General features: G+C 38.8%; 1 protein-coding gene across 2 annotated transcripts in view; it reads right to left on the bottom strand.

Moving 5' to 3' along the window:
• Window positions 1-19,159, bottom strand: part of LOC118840215 (deoxyribodipyrimidine photo-lyase) — a 29,838-nt gene that overhangs the window by 7,376 nt on the left and 3,303 nt on the right. Inside the window, exons 2-8 of one of the 2 annotated variants that reach the window (XM_036747714.1) lie at window positions 17,361-17,503; window positions 16,889-17,247; window positions 16,615-16,760; window positions 15,062-15,244; window positions 12,451-12,609; window positions 9,116-9,314; window positions 6,657-6,809 (exon numbers count right to left, since the gene is read on the bottom strand). In XM_036747714.1, the coding sequence (XP_036603609.1) occupies window positions 6,657-6,809; window positions 9,116-9,314; window positions 12,451-12,609; window positions 15,062-15,244; window positions 16,615-16,760; window positions 16,889-17,219 (1,171 nt within the window). In that variant the 5' untranslated portion in view covers window positions 17,220-17,247; window positions 17,361-17,503. The remainder of the gene's footprint in view (window positions 1-6,656; window positions 6,810-9,115; window positions 9,315-12,450; window positions 12,610-15,061; window positions 15,245-16,614; window positions 16,761-16,888; window positions 17,248-17,360; window positions 17,504-19,159) is intronic. The other variant, XM_036747712.1, reaches the window with a different exon arrangement.

The following is a 19,159-nucleotide window of genomic DNA, read 5'->3' as shown; positions in this document are numbered from 1 at the left end:
GCCCTACCTAAGCAGAGAGAGCAGCCTCAGGGAACTCCAGGCAGGGTCCCGCAGGGCATCAGTGACGTGAGATAAGCTGTGGGAGAAAGTCCTTGGGCAAAATCCAGTCTGAGTAGTCTCTAAAGCCTATGGTGGGTGTCCAGCACAGGAGTAACTTGTGATTCTAGTACCAGAGGGAAGTGCCCCAGGAGCATCCTGTAAGGGAGAAGTCCTGGAGGCCCATGGTAACAGGGAGCCCCCAGGCACAGCACAACACAGAATCAGTCCCTTGAAAAAGGGGCCTGGTCAGGCCTTGTATGCCCCATTCTGTTGCAGAGCTTGATCAAGTGTCTTCCCATAAAACAAACCAAGGAAAACTGAACACCATGAAGAAATAACTTGTTTCGAGAGACACTTTTCAGGTAAACCCTGAAGTGGAGATCAAGCCCGCAAACTCAAGTAATAATACCGAAAGAAAATGAAACAAGAGCTACAGAATTGAAAAGGTAGGGAGGAAAGACTGGTAAGGAAACAGATGGTCAGAAAACTCCCAAAAGAACTGAATGCCCTGAAAATTAGAATAGGCCAGACAGAAAACAAAGACTCAATAATACAACAAGAAATATCCAAGCAAAACCAAAATAATGAAGAAGAAAAAAGTCAGAAGAAAATTTAAGAAATACAGTATTAAAAACGAGTGGCCTGGAAAGCAGGTCAAAGAGAGAGACAGTGTAGAATTATCAGACTATCTGAAAATTATGATCAGAAAAAAGTCCATATGCTTTCATGAAGTTATAAATGAAAATTGCCCAGAATTCTTAGGAATAGAAAGCAAAGTGAAAAGAGATTCCAGCAATTGCTTCCAAAAAAGATATCCTCAAATGAAATCTCCCTGGAACATCATAACAAAAATCCTGAGCTTCCAGGCCAGAGAAAAATATACTCCAAGTAGCCAAAAGGGAGGAATTCAAATACAAGGAGCCACAATAAAGATTACATAAGACTTAACAGTTGACATTATAAAAGAGAGCAGGGTTTGGAATATGATATTCTAAAAGGCAAGAGATAAACATTTACAACCAAGGAAAACCTATCTAGCAAAAAATTAAGCATATTACAGCAAGAGAAAAATAGCCCTTTAATGGAATAAAATATTTCCAAGTATTCCTGATGAAAAAGACCAGAATTGAGTGGATATTAGAAATAGAAATGAAGGTGCCCAGAGAAACACAGAAATGTATGCACCATTGTATAAATGAAAGGGAATATGTGGGGATGAACTGTTTACATGTCAACAGATGAGAAAAAAATTGTCTTCTTAGAACTCCAATACATTTAAGGGTCATAGAGAAAAATTAAAATGAGGTGGTCTATGGCTATTCTTGTTCTAGTTTTGTGGTCTCAGAAGACAAAAATAGGAGGAACAGGAGACTATACTGGGGAAGAAAGGAGGAAGAAGGGGAAAGAGAATGCTATTGCATAACAGAATTGCTTAAGATGAGAGTATACAGCCATGGCTGAAGGGGTGAAGGGAACAGGCATCCCATGAACTTCATTTTCATCTGGACTGGATAAAGGAAGATTAAATACAATTAACTCCCCCACCTCCCGAAACAAAGAAACCTCTGTATAGAAATACATTGAAAAGGAAATTGGAAAGAACAAGGACAAGTAGGATAGCCAAACAAAACAATCTCAAATGTTGGAAGGAGGGAAGATTAAAATAAAAGGATGAAAGAGTAAAAACTTGGGATTGAGAATGAGGGAAGAAGATCTATAACAGAAGAAACAGACTCACAGATCACAAATAAATTCCTGCTCTTCTAGCACCTTCTTAATTATAAAGAGAGATGGGAACAAAGAGAGGAAAATTTATAGGAGGACAGGATGGAGGGAAATACACAACTGACAAATTTATGAATGGGATGAATTTACCCAAAAGATAAGCAGAATCTGACTATGTTGGTCACAAGAAACACATGCAAAACAAAAAAGATTCACGGTTAATTGAGTTAAAAATGAGAGGCTGGAGCAAAATCAGATGGAACTCAAAAAAGCAGGAGTAGAAATCATGATTTCAGACAAAGCTATAGTGAATGTAAAAAAGGATAAAAAGAGATAAACAGAGAAATTATATTATGATTACAGGCACTGAAGATGATGAATCAATATCAACATTTAACATATAGATATATGCCTAACAACAAAGTACCTAATACTTAAAGGAAAGTTTAATCAAATTGGAGGGAGAAATAGATAAGAAAAGTATAACTGTGGAGGAACCTAATGTACCCCTTTCAGATCTAGATAAAACTAACCAAAAGATAAACAACAAAGAAGTTAAGGATCTGAATATTAGAAAAATTATAGATGATTGATTTCAGGCAATTACTGAATGGAAACAGAATAGAATTTATATTTTCAGTCAAACATTGCACCTTTACAAAAACTGACCATATGTTGGGGCATAAAGATTGTTTTATATTGAGTCCTCTCTTATGGTCTGCTGTATACATGGCAATGTTTTTTTTTCTCATTCTGTATTTAAGTTTAAAATTTAAAAATTTACCAAAAAAGGAGAAAAGAACAAATCAGTGAATTTAGCATGTAATTTAAAAAAAACTTGAACCACAACAAATAAAAAAAAATCCCCAACTAAGTAACAAACTAGAAATTCTGAAAATTAAAGAAGGGATTATTAACAAAATTGAAAGCAAAAAAACCCCCAGTGAACTGATAAATAAAAAGGAGCTGGTTTAAAAAAAAAAACTAATGAAAGAGATAAACAGCAAATCTAGTTTAAAAAAACTAATAAGGAAAAACAATGTTCATATCAAAATGAAAAAGCAGAATTTACAGCAACTGAATTGGAAGTAAAGGAATCATTAGAAACTATTTTCCCTAATTATATGCTAACAAAACTGATAACTTAGAGATACAGTTTAATAATAACCAGATTAACAAAAGAAGAAATAGACTATTTAAATAGCACAATATCAGAAAAAGAAATTGAACAAGCCATAAATTAACTCCTAAAGAAAAAAACTCCGGGACTATATGGAATCACAAGTGAATTCTATTAAACATTCCAAGAACAATTAATTCCAATACTATACAAACTGCAATAATAAGAAAAGAAAATAGTCTTAATGCCTAAACCAGGAGAGACAAAGCAGAGAAACCTACCCAACAATATCTCTAGTCAACATTAATGCAAACATTTTTAGTACAAAATTAGAAAGTAGGCTAAAAAATATGTTAAAGACTATACGCTATGACCAGGCTGGGTTTATATCAGGAATATAGAGTTAGTTCAACATAAGTAAGATTATAAATATGATAAAACCATATGAATAGTATAAATAATAAAAATCCTATGATTTATATCACTAGATGCCAAAAAGTCTTTTGACAAAATCCAACACTCATTTCTACTAAAAGCTCTAGAAGTTATAAGAATAAACAGACCTTTACTTAATATAGTAAATAGCATTTATCTAAATTCAAGAGCAAACATTATATGTAATGGAGGAAAGTTAAGAAGCCTTTCCAATAAAAGCAGATAAAGCAAGAATGCTCATTATCACAACTACTATTTAACAGTCCTAAAAATGTTAGGTATAGCAAAAAAAAAATTAAGAAAAAGAAATTAAGAGACTAAGCATAGGCAAAGAGAAAAAAGTATTGCTTTTTACAGATGACATGACTAAAAATTAATTGAAATAACTAATTCCAGCAAAGTTGCAGATGATAAAATAAATCCATATAAATCATCAGCTTGTATATAACCAACAAAGAAAAGCCAGAAACTACTAAGAAAAGCCAGAAAGAGAAATTCAATTCAAAATAACTACAGAACTATAAAATATGAGGAATGTATATTCAGAGATTTACAGAGGGACTCTGAATCTAATTACAAAACTTTCTGCAGAATTAAAGACAGACCTAAATAAGGAAATATTAATTGCTCATGATTAGGTTGAGTCATTCAGTGATGTACCAATTAAATTCCCAAAAGAACAATTCACAGAGCTATAAAAATAGTAATGAAATTCAAATGAAAAAAAGTGGGAAATGGGAGTGGTCCTATGATGCTAGATCTCAAACTATATTACAAAACAGTAATCATTAAAATGATTTGCTACATGTTAAAAAAAGAGAGAGAGAAGTCAAATAGAGAAGCAAAAAACCCCCACAATAATATTTGTTAAATTTTAAAACCTTAGTTACTGGGGAAAGAACCCACTATTTGGGGAAAAATACTGCTGGGAAAACTGGGGCACAATTTGGCAGAAATCAGGTTTAGCCCAACACCTCACACCATACACCAAGATAAACTCCAATGGATATATGACTTAGTTTTAAAATCATATCATAAATTAGAGGACAGCGAGGAAGAAATTAGCTTTCAGATCTACAGATGGGGAAGAGTTCATGACTCGACAAGTGAGAGAGACAGCCTCTAAGCACACGGTAGGTTCTTAATGTTCACTGACTATTGATTATATAAAATTAAAATTTCTTTACATAAACATGGAAATCAGAAGAGAAACAGCTAACTGGGAAAAATCTTTGAAACAAGTTTCTTTGATAAAGGTCTCATTTTTAAGATATATAAGGAACTGATTAAATTTATAAGACGAAAACTCATGCCCCAGCAGCTTTGACCACTAGCTTAGTCAAAGGGAATGAAGAGATAGTTCTCAAAGGAAGAAATTCAAGCTATAAGCTACCATGTGAAAAAAATACTTTAAATCACTTAATAATGAGAGACATGCAAATTAAAGCAACTTTAATTTGAAGTTCCAACTCACATGTATCAGATTGGAAAAGATGGCAAAACAGAAAAATGAAAAATGTTTGACAGGCTCTGGGAAAACAGCTGCATTAGTGTACTCTTATGGAGCTGTGAATAGGTCCAATCATTCTGGAAAGCAACTTGGAACTTTGCCAGGAAATTTACTAAATTGTGCCATACATTTTGACCCTACTACTGGGATTACACCCCTAAAGAAATGAAAAAAGAAAAAAAAACCTCATGTACAAAAGTATTTAAAGCCATTCTTTTTACAGTAGCCAAAAATCGGAATATAAAGAGGTATCTTTCTACTGGGGAATGATAAACAAATGTGGTATATGAATTTAATGGAACATTATTATGCCATTTGAAATGAGAAAAAACAATTTTAGAGGAAACTGGGAGGCTCTTTATGAACTGATATAAATCAAAATGATTAGAACTACAGGCACAATTTATACAATAACATCATGAGAAAAATAAGTTTGAAAATTTTCAGAGCTCCAATCAATGTAATGATTAAACCAAGAGTCCAAAAGACTGAAGAAGCGTGCCATTCACCTCCTGATACAGAGGTGATGAACTTTAAATGCAATAGACATATGTTTTGGGATATGGCTAATGTGGGAAATTGTTTTGCCAGACTAGGTAGGTATGTGTAAGGGATTTTTACAAAAATTTGTTTGAAATTAAAGGGGGAGGGGAGGAGACGGACGGATTTTTTTTTTTTTTTAGAAGAAGAAGAAGAAGAAGAAGAAGAAGAAGAAGAAGAAGAAGAAGAAGAAGAAGAAGAAGAAGAAGAAAGAGAGAGAGAGAGAAAGAGAGAGAGAGAGAGAGAGAGAGAATGAGAATCATGGATAGCAAGACAAATGTCCAAAGACCAGAAATAAATGATGGCCCAATTTTTAAAAGGGGAGAGGAATAATCAAAACATGAAAACAGATTATTAAGCAGATATTTTATGAGCTCTTAGAAAAGAAAGTATCAAACACAAGGAGTTAGGACAAGCTCACTAAGAACAATTTGGGCCAAGTTCTTAATTTCCTTTTTTTTTTATAAAGGGTTACTAGATCAAGGCAGTGTCATAAATACATCTTAATTTCATCAAGGCATTTGACAAAGTTTTTATTTCCTGTACACAAAATAAAGTGTTAGTACAATTTAGTACCTTTGTAACTATCTGAACAGCTGTACCCAGAGCTGATTAATGAACCCATGCCAATCTGGAGGCTTAATGGAATGCTTCTGTCCTTGGACCTATCCCGTTCAAATTTTTTGCCAACTTAGAAGATAACCTACATAGCACACTTACTAAATGTACAGATGATGCAAAGCTAGAAGCAATGATGAATACTTGAATCACAAAAATCAAAATTCAGAACAACCAAAAGGTTACAATAATTGGCTGAAACTAAAAGCAATAAATGAAAAGTCCCATGGTTAGGTTCAAAAAATAAATGGCACTGGGACACAGTGGCAGAGATCTGACTCAAGAATAGTTCATGTGAAAAAAAAAACCCTGAGAACTTTATTTGTCTGCAAGTTCTTCACTAAGGCCCTGCTAAATAACGCAATTAACCTAATCTTAGGCTGAATTATTAAAAGTCTGGATCTAGATCAAAAGAGATAAACTGAACAAATGGAGAAAGAAGATATGAAGGTGATCATGAGTTGCTGGGTATGACCACAGGAGAAGGCAAAGGGGAGTAATATATGGCACTTGGGGGTGGGGGAGGAGGAAACAGCAGTTATTAAGCACCTACTATGTGCCAGGTACTGTGCAAAGCCTTTTAAAAATATTATTATCTCATTTGATTAGGCAGTATTGACTTCCTGAACTCCCCCATTCCCATATAATGGTATGAGGGGTGGTATTTACCTTCTAACTTGTCATAGTTCTTATTGTAGAAGCAAAAATTGTCTGCCAGCTCCCTCCTCACCACAGCCTCTTCCACAAAGTTAGTCACAGAATCTGGGTACCGGCTTCGATGTTTCTGCACTTCCAGAATGGCCCGCTGAACTGAGACTTGCCCTGGTGGGACAGGAGAAGGGAGTTAGGACGCCAGAGTTAGGAGAAAACAGAAAAAAAGAGAAAAATAATCTGGGAAATTAGGCTGGCCCCATCAGGGCACGGGAAGCATCCTAGCTCCCTGCCACCCTAGAGACCCCCAGCACACACAGGCAGGTCAGTCCTTGACTCCCCATGTCTCTCTACAAAGATGTCACTAAACACAGGGCTACTAAACAGTTTTAAATTCAATTCAGTCTCTCCTCACATATCTCTCCCCCCTCTCTGAGCCACCTTATCTATAAATTGGTTCTTAAATACTTGGCTGTCCACCATGACAGAAACTCATGGATTTAGAGCATGTTGGGATCTTAAGAGTCGTTTTACAGATAAGGAAGCTGAGGGCCACAGAGGTTAACTGAACTGCCAGGGTCACACAGCTGGTATCTGAGGCAGGATTTAAATGAGGGTCTTCCTGACTCCAAGCCCATCTCTCTATGCATCATCTGCATCAGCGGCATCATCAATCATCATCATCATCGTCACCACCACCACCACAGCTAACACTTATATAATGTTTACTATGTGCCAGGTACTGTGCTAAACACTTAACAGTTATCATCTCATTTTATCCTCATAACTCTGGGAGGTATGTGCTATTATTATCCCTATTTTACAGATGAGGAAACTGAGGCAGAGGTTTAGTGATGTGCCCAGGGTCACACAGTTAGTATCTGAGGCAGGATTCAAATGCAGGTCCCCCTGGCTCCAAGTCCAATACTCTGTCCCATAAAAGCGAAGCTGGCAGAGGGCCAACTGTACAACAGCTGTTTTATAAACACAGGTGCCAAGAAAGTAGATGGAGTCTTGGGGAGCAACACTGTATTATGGATAAAACAATGGACTTGGAACCAGGAAGTCCTGGGTTCTAATCCTGTCTCACTAGCAGTGTGGTCTTGGGCATGTAACCTCTTTAGATCTCAGTTTTGTCACCTGTCAAAAGAAGGGCTGGACTTGATGACATCCAACATCACTTCCAGCCTTAAATCTATGTTCCTATGGAGTCATTTAACCTTTTTCACCCTCAGTTTCCTCATATGTAAAATGAAAGGGTTAGACTCAATCTTTAAGGTCCCTTCCAGCTCTGAATTGATGACCTTAGGAGCCTACAACAGAGATCATAGTCATATACAGAAAATAACAGAAAGGATATTCAAATGTCTTCATTATTCCTTTGTGGTCCTCTCTACCCCCATCTTCTAGAACAAGGGTTCATAAACTCTTCTGTGTCCTGGGTCCCCCTGGTAGTCTGGGGAAGCCTATGAAATCTCAGAACAATGTTTTTATTTTTAACAGCTATAACTGTTAATACATTACATATTACATATTTAAAATTATACAGCTAGCAAGTTTGAAACTAATCAAACAAATAATTAACATAACTTTAACATTCTTTTTTTTTAATTTTGAAGAACCATGGGTTTAGTTTTTAAATTTTTTAACAGTTGTAATTGTGCACATATCATATATTACATATATAATTATGTAGCTAACAAGTTTGAAACTAATCAAATAGAAATCATAAATGTAATATTCATTTTTTTAACTCTGAAGAACCATGGTTTCATTTTTAATTTTTTTAAACAATTATAATTATTCATGTATTATATATTATATATAGGTAGTAAGATTGAAACTAATCAAATAGAAATCATAACTATAATTTATTCTTTTTTAATTTTGAAGAATGTTTTTAAGTTATAATTGTTAATATATATCACATATGTAACATATGTATTATGTAGCTAGCAAGTTTGAAACTAATCAAATAGAAATCATAAATGTAACATTTATTTTTTATTTCAAAGAACAATTTTTATATATTTTAATAGTTAAGCTATTAATATAATTATATAGCTAGCAAGTTTGAAATATTAAATAAAAATCATAAACATAACTAATATTTTTTAATTTTGAAGAATAGTACTTTAACGCTTTATTTTTAACAGTTATAATTGCTTATATATTTTGCATATATAATTATATAGCTAGCAAGTTTGAAACTAATCAAATAGAAATCACAAATACAACTTTAGTATTCTTTTTTTTAAATTTTGAAGAGCAATGTTTTCAAATGCCCAAAATAAAATACATAGGATTACCAAGAAAACCAATTATACTGAAATATGGTTATCAAAAACAATTTCAAAAAAGTTTACAGACTCAGTTTAAGAAACCCTGTTCTAGAGCCAGTCAAGTGATGAGAGAATGAAACTGTGGGGTTCTAATGAGGTGATACAGGAAGAAAAGAAGGTTAAGTGAAGGCTCACCAAAGTGGAACCAGGGGGAGAGGTTGCTGAGCGCATCCTTGTTGGGGTTATTTCGGTCAGACCCAAAGTACGGGAGCCTCTCAGCAATGAAGGACTGTAACATGGTCAGCCCTGAGGCAGTGCCCGGCTTGGCCCAGGACACCTCCTTCACGGATCGATCCACCTGCAGCCCCGCCCGGCAGCCATTCCAGTCCACAGGCTGTGCTCAGGAAGGGGAACGAGAAACAGTGATTACAGTTATATCCTTCCCATCTACACCACGCAGACCTTAGGCACATCATCTGGCCTACTAACACAGCCTAAGGAGTTCCGGGGCCTTGCCATCTGCCCTTCTGATGCACCCTCAGGACTCAGGGGCTTTTCCATCCTCTCCACAGCTGACTTTCTCTATGGGTTGTCTTCCTCAGTTAGACTGTGAGATCCTTGAAAGCCGGAATTATCTTTAAAAAATGTATTTAAATTTTAATTCCTTTTTTAATTCAATTTTTTTAATGAACAAAAATCTATTTTCTCTCTTTCTCACCTCCTTCTCACACTGCCCCTCCTTATCCCATGACTGTCTTATTTTTCCCTTTTGAATTTCTAGGATCTAGCACAGTGTTTGGCAGATAATAAATGCTTGATAAATACATTTTTATTTATTTATTCATTCAAAAGATGGACCCTCCCCTGCTAGGAGAGAATCATGAAATCTCAGATTTGGAAGGGACCTCAGAGGCCCATCCTGTTCAACCTGAGCAGAAACCACCCTGACCGGTGGCCATCCAGCCTCCCTTGAAGACTTCTAGAAGTAAGGTATTTAAGTTATCCCATGGTAGTCCACTTCACTTTGGGACAGCTATAAATGTTAAAAAGACTTTACTTAGACTGACTTAAATTTACCTTGGTGCAATTTAGGGTCACAGGCCTAGAGCTAGAAGGGACCACAGCAGTTATTTGTTTGTTTATTTATTTATCCAGCTCCCTCATTTGACAGGTGAGGAAACTGGAAGTAACTTGCCCAAGGCCACACAGGTAGGAAGTAACTGGACCAGGTTTAGAACCCAAGCCCCTGACTCTAAATCCTGCCTTCTTTGTACTAAGTCATTCTGAAGAACGAGTCTAATCCTTCTCCCATATGACAGCCTTTCAAATATCTTAAGACAGATGCCGTGTTTTCCCCCTTCCCCAAACCTCAAATTGTTCTCCTAGATAGCCTCATGTCCTTCAAATGGCCCTGACTTGAAGCCTCCTCACTATCCTGCCGACCAGCCTCTGGGCACTCTCTAGCTTCTCCAAGCTGCTCCTAAAAGGTGCACTAAGACCTGAATATCATGTTCTGATACCTCCATTCTTCCAGGTCTCCCAAGCTTGTGAGCATCAGTCTCGACTTCTCACTCTCCCCCACAACCTACATAATCCAATCAGCTGCCATAACACCTTTCAAGGCCAACTCCTTCTCTCTATTCACAGCTATCACCTTAATTCGAGCCCTCATCACCCCTTGCCTAAACTACTACAGCAATGTCCTTGTTGGTCTCCCTGCTTTGAATTTGTCCTCATTTCAAGTACATCCTATAACACTGCAGCCAAAATGATTTTCCTTAAGCTGAGGTCTGACTGTGTCACTCCCTTGCTCATTCAACTCCTATGGCTCCCTAGTGCCTTAAGGAAAAAGCAGAAACTTCTCTTTGACTTTTAAAATACTTTGCAACCTGGTCCCAACCTCTCTTTCCAGCCTCATTTATTTATTTTAATGTCTTTATATTAATTTTTATTAAAATTTATATTTACATCAATTATAAACCTTATATATAAAATTTTATATTAATATTTATTACTGCACTTTCTGCACTCTGCAATCCAGGAAACTCGGTATTTCTCTAATCTTCACACATTGCACTTCCTCTCCCACATCTCTGCTATTTAGCTGGTCATCCCTCATGCCTAGAATAACTCCTTCACCTCTCTTCCTTCTAAGATTCAGCTTAATCACCTCTTCTTATTTTTCTAAAAAAATTTTATGTTTTTTTCCAATTACAGGTAAAAACAAAAATTCTGAGTTCCAAATTCTCTCCCTCTCCTCCTCCATCATTGAGAAGGAAAGCAATTTGATATAGATTACACATATGCAGTCATGTAAAGCATATTTCCATACCAGCCATGTTGCAAAGGAAAACACAGACATAAAAACCCCAAGAAAAATAAAGTAAAAAAAAAGTATGCTTCGATCTGCATTCATACTCTTATCAATTCTTTCTCTAGAGTTGGATAGCATTTTTTCATTCTAAGTCCTTCAGAATTGTCGTGGCTCATTGTGTTGCTGAGAAGAGCCAAGTCTATCATAGCTGATCATCGCATGGTGTTGCTGTCACTGTGTACAATGTTCTCCTGGTCCTGCTCGCTTCATTTTAAGCACCCCCTTCTACACAAACCCTTCCCCAAACATCTCTATACCATGCTAACCCTCAGCTTCATTCTCCAAGTTTCCTTATCTTGCTGAGAAGGACTCCACACCACTTCCCAACCACCACAGTGGCTTCCCCCTTTCTCCAACTCTCCTTCATGAGTTGCCTTTTTCCCATTAGAATGTACACTCCTAGAGAGTGAAGACTGATTGCTTGCTTGTATTTAAAACCCTAGTACTTAAGCTCAATACCTGGAACACGTACTAATCCATGCATTTTCTGTCTTTCTCACTCTCTTCCTTTCTCTCTTATTCTCTTTTCTCTCTCTTCCTTCCTCTCACTTTCTTTTCTCACTTTCTCTTTTCTCATTCTCTTCCTCTTTCTCACTCTTCCTCCCTTCCTCCCTCCCTCTCTCTCTCTCTCTCTCTCTCTCTCTCTGTCTCTCTCTCTCTCTCTCACTCACTACTAGTACCCTCCCTCCCAAACTATCTTGAATTTCCTTGTATGGACTCCCTGTATATTTATTCCCTCATTAGACTGTGAGTTCCTTGCCAATAAAGATGGTTTCATTTTTTGGTGAACAGTATCCCCAGTGCCTAGCACAGTGCTTGTCACATAGTGGGTATTTAAGAATTAAGATACTGATTAACTGAGGTCGTCTGACCTGAACCGGGGGTAGTGGGACTTCAGAGAAGCAGGCAGAGAAATCCCAGTCCTGTGACAGTACTCTGGGCAAACACATCACAAGGCTGTATAAAACAGTCACTTGCGAGACTAACTCCGGGGTTTTGCCGCTAGCTTTCCCTAGTGCCCATTAGGTCAATTCCCTGGTGCCTCAGTTTCTCATCTTGTCTTTAAGAAATAATTTACAAAAGGGGTCTGTGAATCCTTCACTAGACCCTCCTCAGCCCAAGTCCAGCCCTCCCTGAAGGCGTGGGCCCATCTTACCTCGGCCTGAATGTTTGAAGGATATGGATGACATATAACTGGGGGAAACTCAGTGAGAAAATGAGGAAGCCGGTCATGGATCTTGTGTCGGATGGTTCGAGCACCATATTCCTGCTTGTCAGAGGCTACCCAACATGGGACTATGTTGTGAGCATCTACCTAAGGAAGAACCAATTGGATTATAAACTCCCTGTGGGCAGAAACCAGATCTCCTATACACCCCACAAGGCCTAGTATAGCCTTCATACACACTGGCTAGTCAGCAAACACCTATTGCTGAGTTCGTGTTCAAGAGCCCAAAAAGAATCATAGTTTCCTCCTGGATGAAGTTGTTGCCTTCTAGTTTCTGTTAGCCTGTGGAAATCTCAGAGAAAACTCTTACTTTTATCTTATATCTTACTTTTGATAACTTTTGCTTTTACATCATCTTCATTTCTGAATCCCTCCCCTCATCCTGTATGCAGTAAACCATGCTTGGTAACAAAGATTTAAGAAGAAATGAGGAAAAAAAAAGCATTTTGGCAAAACCAACAAACACATAAAACTCAGGATGTGCTGGAGCCTGATAATACCGGAGCCAATTGTTAAATTTTCAGTGGGAGCATTTACATCTTGGAAATCAGCAAATGATACAAACCAGGGCTTGATAAATTGTTTTGTTTATTGTTTAGACTTAATAAAGTGGTGGAGTCCAATGCAACCAAGATTAGGAGGGAAGCAGAAATCTGGGAAAGAATTTTTACAACCAGTGTTTCTGATAAAGGCCTCATTTCTAAAATATAGAGAGAACTGACTAAAATCTACAAGAATACAAATCATTCCCCAGTTGATAAATGGTCAAAGGATATGAACAGGCAGTTTTCAGAGGAAGAAATTAAAGATATCTATATTCATATGAAAAAATGCTCTAAATCAGTACTGATTAGAGAAATGGAAATCAAAACAACTCTTAGGTACTACATCAGATTGGCTAATGTGACAAAACAGGAAAATTATAAATGCTGGAGAAATGTGGGAAAATTGGAACACTAATTCATTATTGGTAGAGTTGTGAACTGATCCAACCATTCTGGAGAGCAATTTGGAACTATACCCATAGGGCTATAAAAATGTGCATACCCTTTGACCCTGCAATACCACTTCTAGGGCTGTATCCCAAAGAGATCATACAAATGGGAAAAGAACCCACAGGTACAAAAATATTTATACCAGCTTTTTGTGGTAGCAAAGAACTGGAAATTGAGGGGATGCCCATCAACTAGGGAATGGCTGAACAAGTTGTGATATATGAATTTAATGGAATACTACTGTGCTATAAGAAATGATGATCAGACTTCAGAAAAACCTGGGAAGACATATATGAACTGATGCTGAGTGAGGGGAGCAGAACCAGGAGAACATTGTACACAGTTATAGCCACATTGTGCAATGACTAACTTTGATAGACTTGGCTCTTCTCAGCAACGGAAGGTTCTAAGACAACTCCAAAAGGCTCATGACAGAAAATGTATCCACATCCAGAGAAAGAATTATGGAGTCTGAAAGCAGATTGAAGCATGCTATTTGCTCTCTCTCTGTTTGTTTTGTTTCTTCTTTTTTGTGCTTCATTGCATTGGTTATAATTCTTCTTTGCAGCATGACTAATGTGAAAATATGTTTAATGTATATGTATAATGCATATATAGAGCCTATATCACATTGCATGCTGTCTTGGGGAGGGGGGAGGGTAAGGTGGGGGAGAAAACGTGGAATGCAAAAAGCTTGTGGAACTGAATGTTGTAAAGTAAAAATAAATAAATAAATTAAAAAAATAAAGTGGTGAAGAAAATGTTAATAATGCAGATTAAATCTAGAAGTATGTCACGTGTACGTTTTTTCCTCTGGAGGGTCAGTTGTTAAATATTTGCTAGCACATCTGTTCAGTTGCATCCAACTCTTTCTGACCCCATGTGGGGTTTTCTTGACAAAGATAATGGAGTGATTTGCCATTTCCTTCTCCAGCTCATTTTACAGATGAGGAAACTGAGGCAAACAGAAGTTAAGTAACTTCCCCAGGGTCACACAGCTAGAAAGTGTCTGAGGCCAGATTTGAACTCAGGAAGATGAGTCTTCCTGACTCCAGGCCCGGCATTCTATCCTAGTAACCCATAAACAATCCATACAATTCTGCCCCCTTTATGATTAGTCCTACAATGTTCCCCAGCATCATCTAATCCTCAAGATTCACAACATAGCACTGTGGCTTGGAGTGTTCTCTCCCCTGCCAAAGGAAAACAAACTTGGAGTCACTGGACTGGCAAATCCCCGCCACTCTGGTGATTTCTCACTTTTAACTCAGAGACTAACATAATCATCCAGACTTATGGTACTTGACCTCCTCCAAGAAGGGAAACTCCCTTGTCGCTGCTGGACAAGCAACCTCCCCTCCACCCCAATCTCCTACCCCTTTAGACCTAAACATTATGAATAACCAAAGATCATGACGGAGGGCAAAATTCAGGTCTCTGCCCTGCCTTAGTGCACATAAGCCCAACTCAGCATTTTATTGATGTTAAGAAAGACAGGTCAAATGGACCCTTCCAAGTGACACTACTTTATTTTAGGCACCTACCTGTACAAAGGGCACCTGCTTCGGCAGTGCATCCTGGACATCTTTTACCCACTGGGTATGGTGGAGCAGAGGGGAGAAGTCAGTCACTATGCCACCGATGCTATGTGTCTGCACGAAGGCAGGAAGGACATCCTTTGGCAGGCCTAGAAGGAGGTGGAAGGGGATGCACAGCTTCTCACATTCCTGCAACAAAGAGATGAAAGGGCCCCCTTCCAGACAAAGTCGGGACAAGATTTCTCCACAATCCTCCCTCTCTTGCACGCTCAAACTCCTTAGCCTGGCATTTGCTCCAACACCTGGCACCTCCCTCCCTTTCCAGGAATCATCTCAGACTGTTACTCTCCATGGGCACTGGGGCTAGAGCCAGAGGGGACTAATCGCTATCCAGATGTTTCCTGCTTTATGCCTTTACTCAGAATGCCCATATCTCCCATCTCCACCTCCCCAAATCCCACCTGGCCTCTAACACCTCGTACAAATGCCACCCCCTCCAGGTAGCCTTCTTTTGATCCTTCTGAGTTTTTCTTCAAACTCATATAACAATTTCTTCCTATCTTATCTTTATTCTATTCAGCTCTGTGCTTTAAAATTAAAATTTTAAGATTACTGTGTGTACTGTGTATGTAACTTACTAAATGGGAGCATGGATCATGTGTAAGAATCACAGAGGCCTAGCTTTAGAGCTGGAAGGACACAGCTAGTCCAATGGAAAATGAAGCCCAAACAAGTTAAGTGACTTGCCCGGGGACACACAGGTAGGTAGGATTTGAACCCAGGTTCTCTCATTCTACGGTTAATAGTGCTCTTTCTACTCTGTTGTCGTCGTTCAATTGTTCTAGCCATCTGTGACTTTTCATGACTCCATATTTGGGGGATGTTTTTGGCAAAGACACTGGAGTGGTTTGTCATTTCTTTCTCCAGCTCATTTTACAGATGAGGAAACTGAGGCAAACAGGGCTAAGTGACTTGCCCAGGGTCACACAGTTAGTGTCTGAGGCCACATTTGAACTCAGGAAGATGAGTCTTCCCAACGGCAGGCCCGGTGCTCTGTGCCTTGTGCCACCTAGCTGCCCCTTTCTACTCTATGCTTAATAACTTTTGTATTCCAATCTACACACTCCTTACCCCCAAAACACACACACACACACACACACAATGTGGGCAGCTAGTGTCACACTGGCGTCTGCAATCAGGAAGACCTGAATCCAAATCCAGCCTCTGATGTTACCTGTATAACCCCAGGTAAGTAACTCAACCTTTTCCTGCCTGTTTCTGCGATTATAAAGTGGAGATAATAATACCTACCTTCTACGGTATTTGGGTAGGGTTAAATGAGATGATACTTGCAAAGTGTTTAGCACAGTACTGGGCACATAGTAGGCAGTTAATAAATACTTATTCCCTCCCCCGCTTTCTCCTATGTGCAGAGCTCTGCACATAGTAGGCACTTTATAGATATCAAATGAATGAAAATCAGCTACTGCACCCATAAAGGACCTACAGACATGGCCAATTTCTTCTCCAGTTACCCCATGATGTCCTTTCCCATTTACCTCCGCTACTTCTTCCAGGCCACGAAGCATGAAGTCATAATGGCGGATGGTGGCACCCAGGAAGCAGGGGGCAAGGCAGAAGCAGACGTGCAGGGGCAGCTTTTGTTTCAGGGCCAGTCTCTGGGCATAAAGAAATGCCCAATTATCTGCAAAAAAAGGGTAAAGGAGGGAGGGAAATTGAGGCCAAAGAATTCAGATGCCCGTGAAGGCAGAGGCCAATCCCAAAGAAGCACCCGCCAAGGGTCCCCCCCGACCCATCTCCGTCTGCCCAGACCTTGCACTCTCTGGTCCCGAGACATCCAGTACACAAAGGCCTGGGACCGGTCCTGCAGGTGGCAGTCCTGGGAGATGAGTCTCACTCGCTGCTTGTTAAAGCGAAATTCCAGCACAGAGGGGGCCGTCTGGAGCCTGGACTGCCTCACTGCTTCCTGCAGACCCTCGGCTCCTCCTCTCTTCTCCCCCTCTCTCTTGTCCTCCTCTTTCTGAACCATGTTGCTCTTGCTGAACTGGTGCCTCTGGAGCGGCTTCCTCTTGGCTTTACTCTCCTGGCTTTCCATCTTCTCCGGCTCCCCGCTGGCACTGTGGGTCCTCTTTTTGGGGGCCATGGTGGGTCTTATGCCTTTTATTCTGGGACTAAAAATATGCAGGAGTTGGATTAGACAGAGAAAAAGGGAATTTGTGATAATGAGTGTGAAATCTATGGAACTGTCTCCTCAGCTAGTGGCCGGGTGGATGCGTATCATCACCTGAGCTATAAATCCCAATTCTCCAGACAAATCCAATTTAGCTAATGTGGGTGCCTCTCTGCCAGCTCCCCTCTTGAAATATGGTGTATACATGGTCATGACATTTCCCTAGGTGGTTTGGAAGAATAGCCAGTGTCCTTAGTCTGCAAGAGAAGAAGTATACAGCAAGCCATATTGAGAGGAGTTTCAAATCTAGGAAGACAGTACACAAACCCTTGCTTATCACTGCCTCCAAGACCAATGATAGTTCTCCTCATTCTAAACAATCAATCAACCAAGAACACTTATAAATATATGCCAGGTACTCTGCTAAACTTGGGCATACAAAGAAAAAGCAAAGATAGTCCTTGCCTTAAGAAGCTTACATTATAATCATGAAGACCATTCATCCATCCATCCATCCATCCACATATGTGTGTACGCATATGTGTGCATATATACATACATATATGTACACACACAATTTGGTTAATTTGAAATAAATAAGTAGATGGAAAGTAGCCTGAGAACAGAAAGAACTACCACCTGAGAGACCAGGAAAAATCACCTGGAAGAGGTGGTATTTGTACTATGTCTTTAGAGGAAGCCCAGGGGCAGTTAGGTGACACAGTGGATAGAGCTCTGGGCCTAGCATCAGGAAGACCGAAGTTCAAATCCAGCCTGAGACACTAGCTGTGAGACACTTAACCCCATTTGCCTCAGTTTCCTCATCTGTCGAATGAGCTAGGGAAGGAAACGGCAAACCACTCCAGTATCTTTGCCAAATGGGGTTAAGAGCCAGAAATGACCCGACAACAAATTTAAAGGAAGTCAGCAATTCTAAGACTGAGAGGTTAGGAGGGAGAGGCTTTCAGGTATAGGGAACAGCACATGCAACCCCCTTCCAGGCCAATCCAGGTTTCTGGCATTCTGTAACCAAGGAGATGTCTCAAGGTAATCTCTAGTCTTCTTTTCATGACATCTAATCTAAGTGTTTAGCAACTGTTTTATCAATTGAACAATTAAAAAATACATTAATTTTTCTTCTTAAGCAGAGATAAGAAAGATATTTCTTTTCTTTCTTTTGAGGGAGGGAGGTGTAATTATTCAAAAGTCACACAAAGGTGAAAAAAAAGTAGCTCCAATCTGAATTTGGAGTCAAAAGAACCGGGTACAAACCTAGCCTCACATACTTATTCACCTGAGCATAAATGAAGGCTCATTATCTGTAGAGGGTTAGAGCAGGGAGGGAAACTGGAGCCAAAAAATTCAGATGCTCATGAAGGCAGGCACAAGGCACAAAGAACCAGTCACTGAAGGACCTTTACTCCAACTACCCAGGCCAGATGTGGTTCTTTGGTCCAGAGACATCCAGAACCCAAAGTCCCTCTCAGAGAAGCCTCCATTTCTCCATTTATAAAATGGGAATAAAGGATATTTGCACTGCCTACTTCAGTGTAAGGAAAATATTTTGGAAATTTTAGAGTGCTTTAGAAATGAAAAGCAGAATGGTAAAGTCAAGAGGGACCCGATTTTGAATCCTGCCTTTGCTACGTACTAGCTCTGTGGTTACAGGCACATGACTAGCCCTCTAAGCCTCAGTATTCTCATTCTTACAATAGGTATAATAATACAGCACCTATGTCATTGGGTTGGTGTAAGGATCAAAGAAGATAATGTCTATAACATGCTATGTGGAGGTTAGCTATTAATATTATAATTTTTATAATTTGTTTATTTTATTTTTATTATTATAAATTTTATTATTTATTTTATATAATTTATTATTATATTTTATAATTAATTATTCATTTATTTTC

The sequence above is a fragment of the Trichosurus vulpecula genome, chromosome 2 (assembly GCF_011100635.1).
Source record: "Trichosurus vulpecula isolate mTriVul1 chromosome 2, mTriVul1.pri, whole genome shotgun sequence".
In the NCBI taxonomy this organism is placed as follows: domain Eukaryota; kingdom Metazoa; phylum Chordata; class Mammalia; order Diprotodontia; family Phalangeridae; genus Trichosurus; species Trichosurus vulpecula.
The sequence above is the reverse complement of the archived record's forward strand: the minus strand, read 5'-3'. Positions and strand labels throughout refer to the sequence as shown.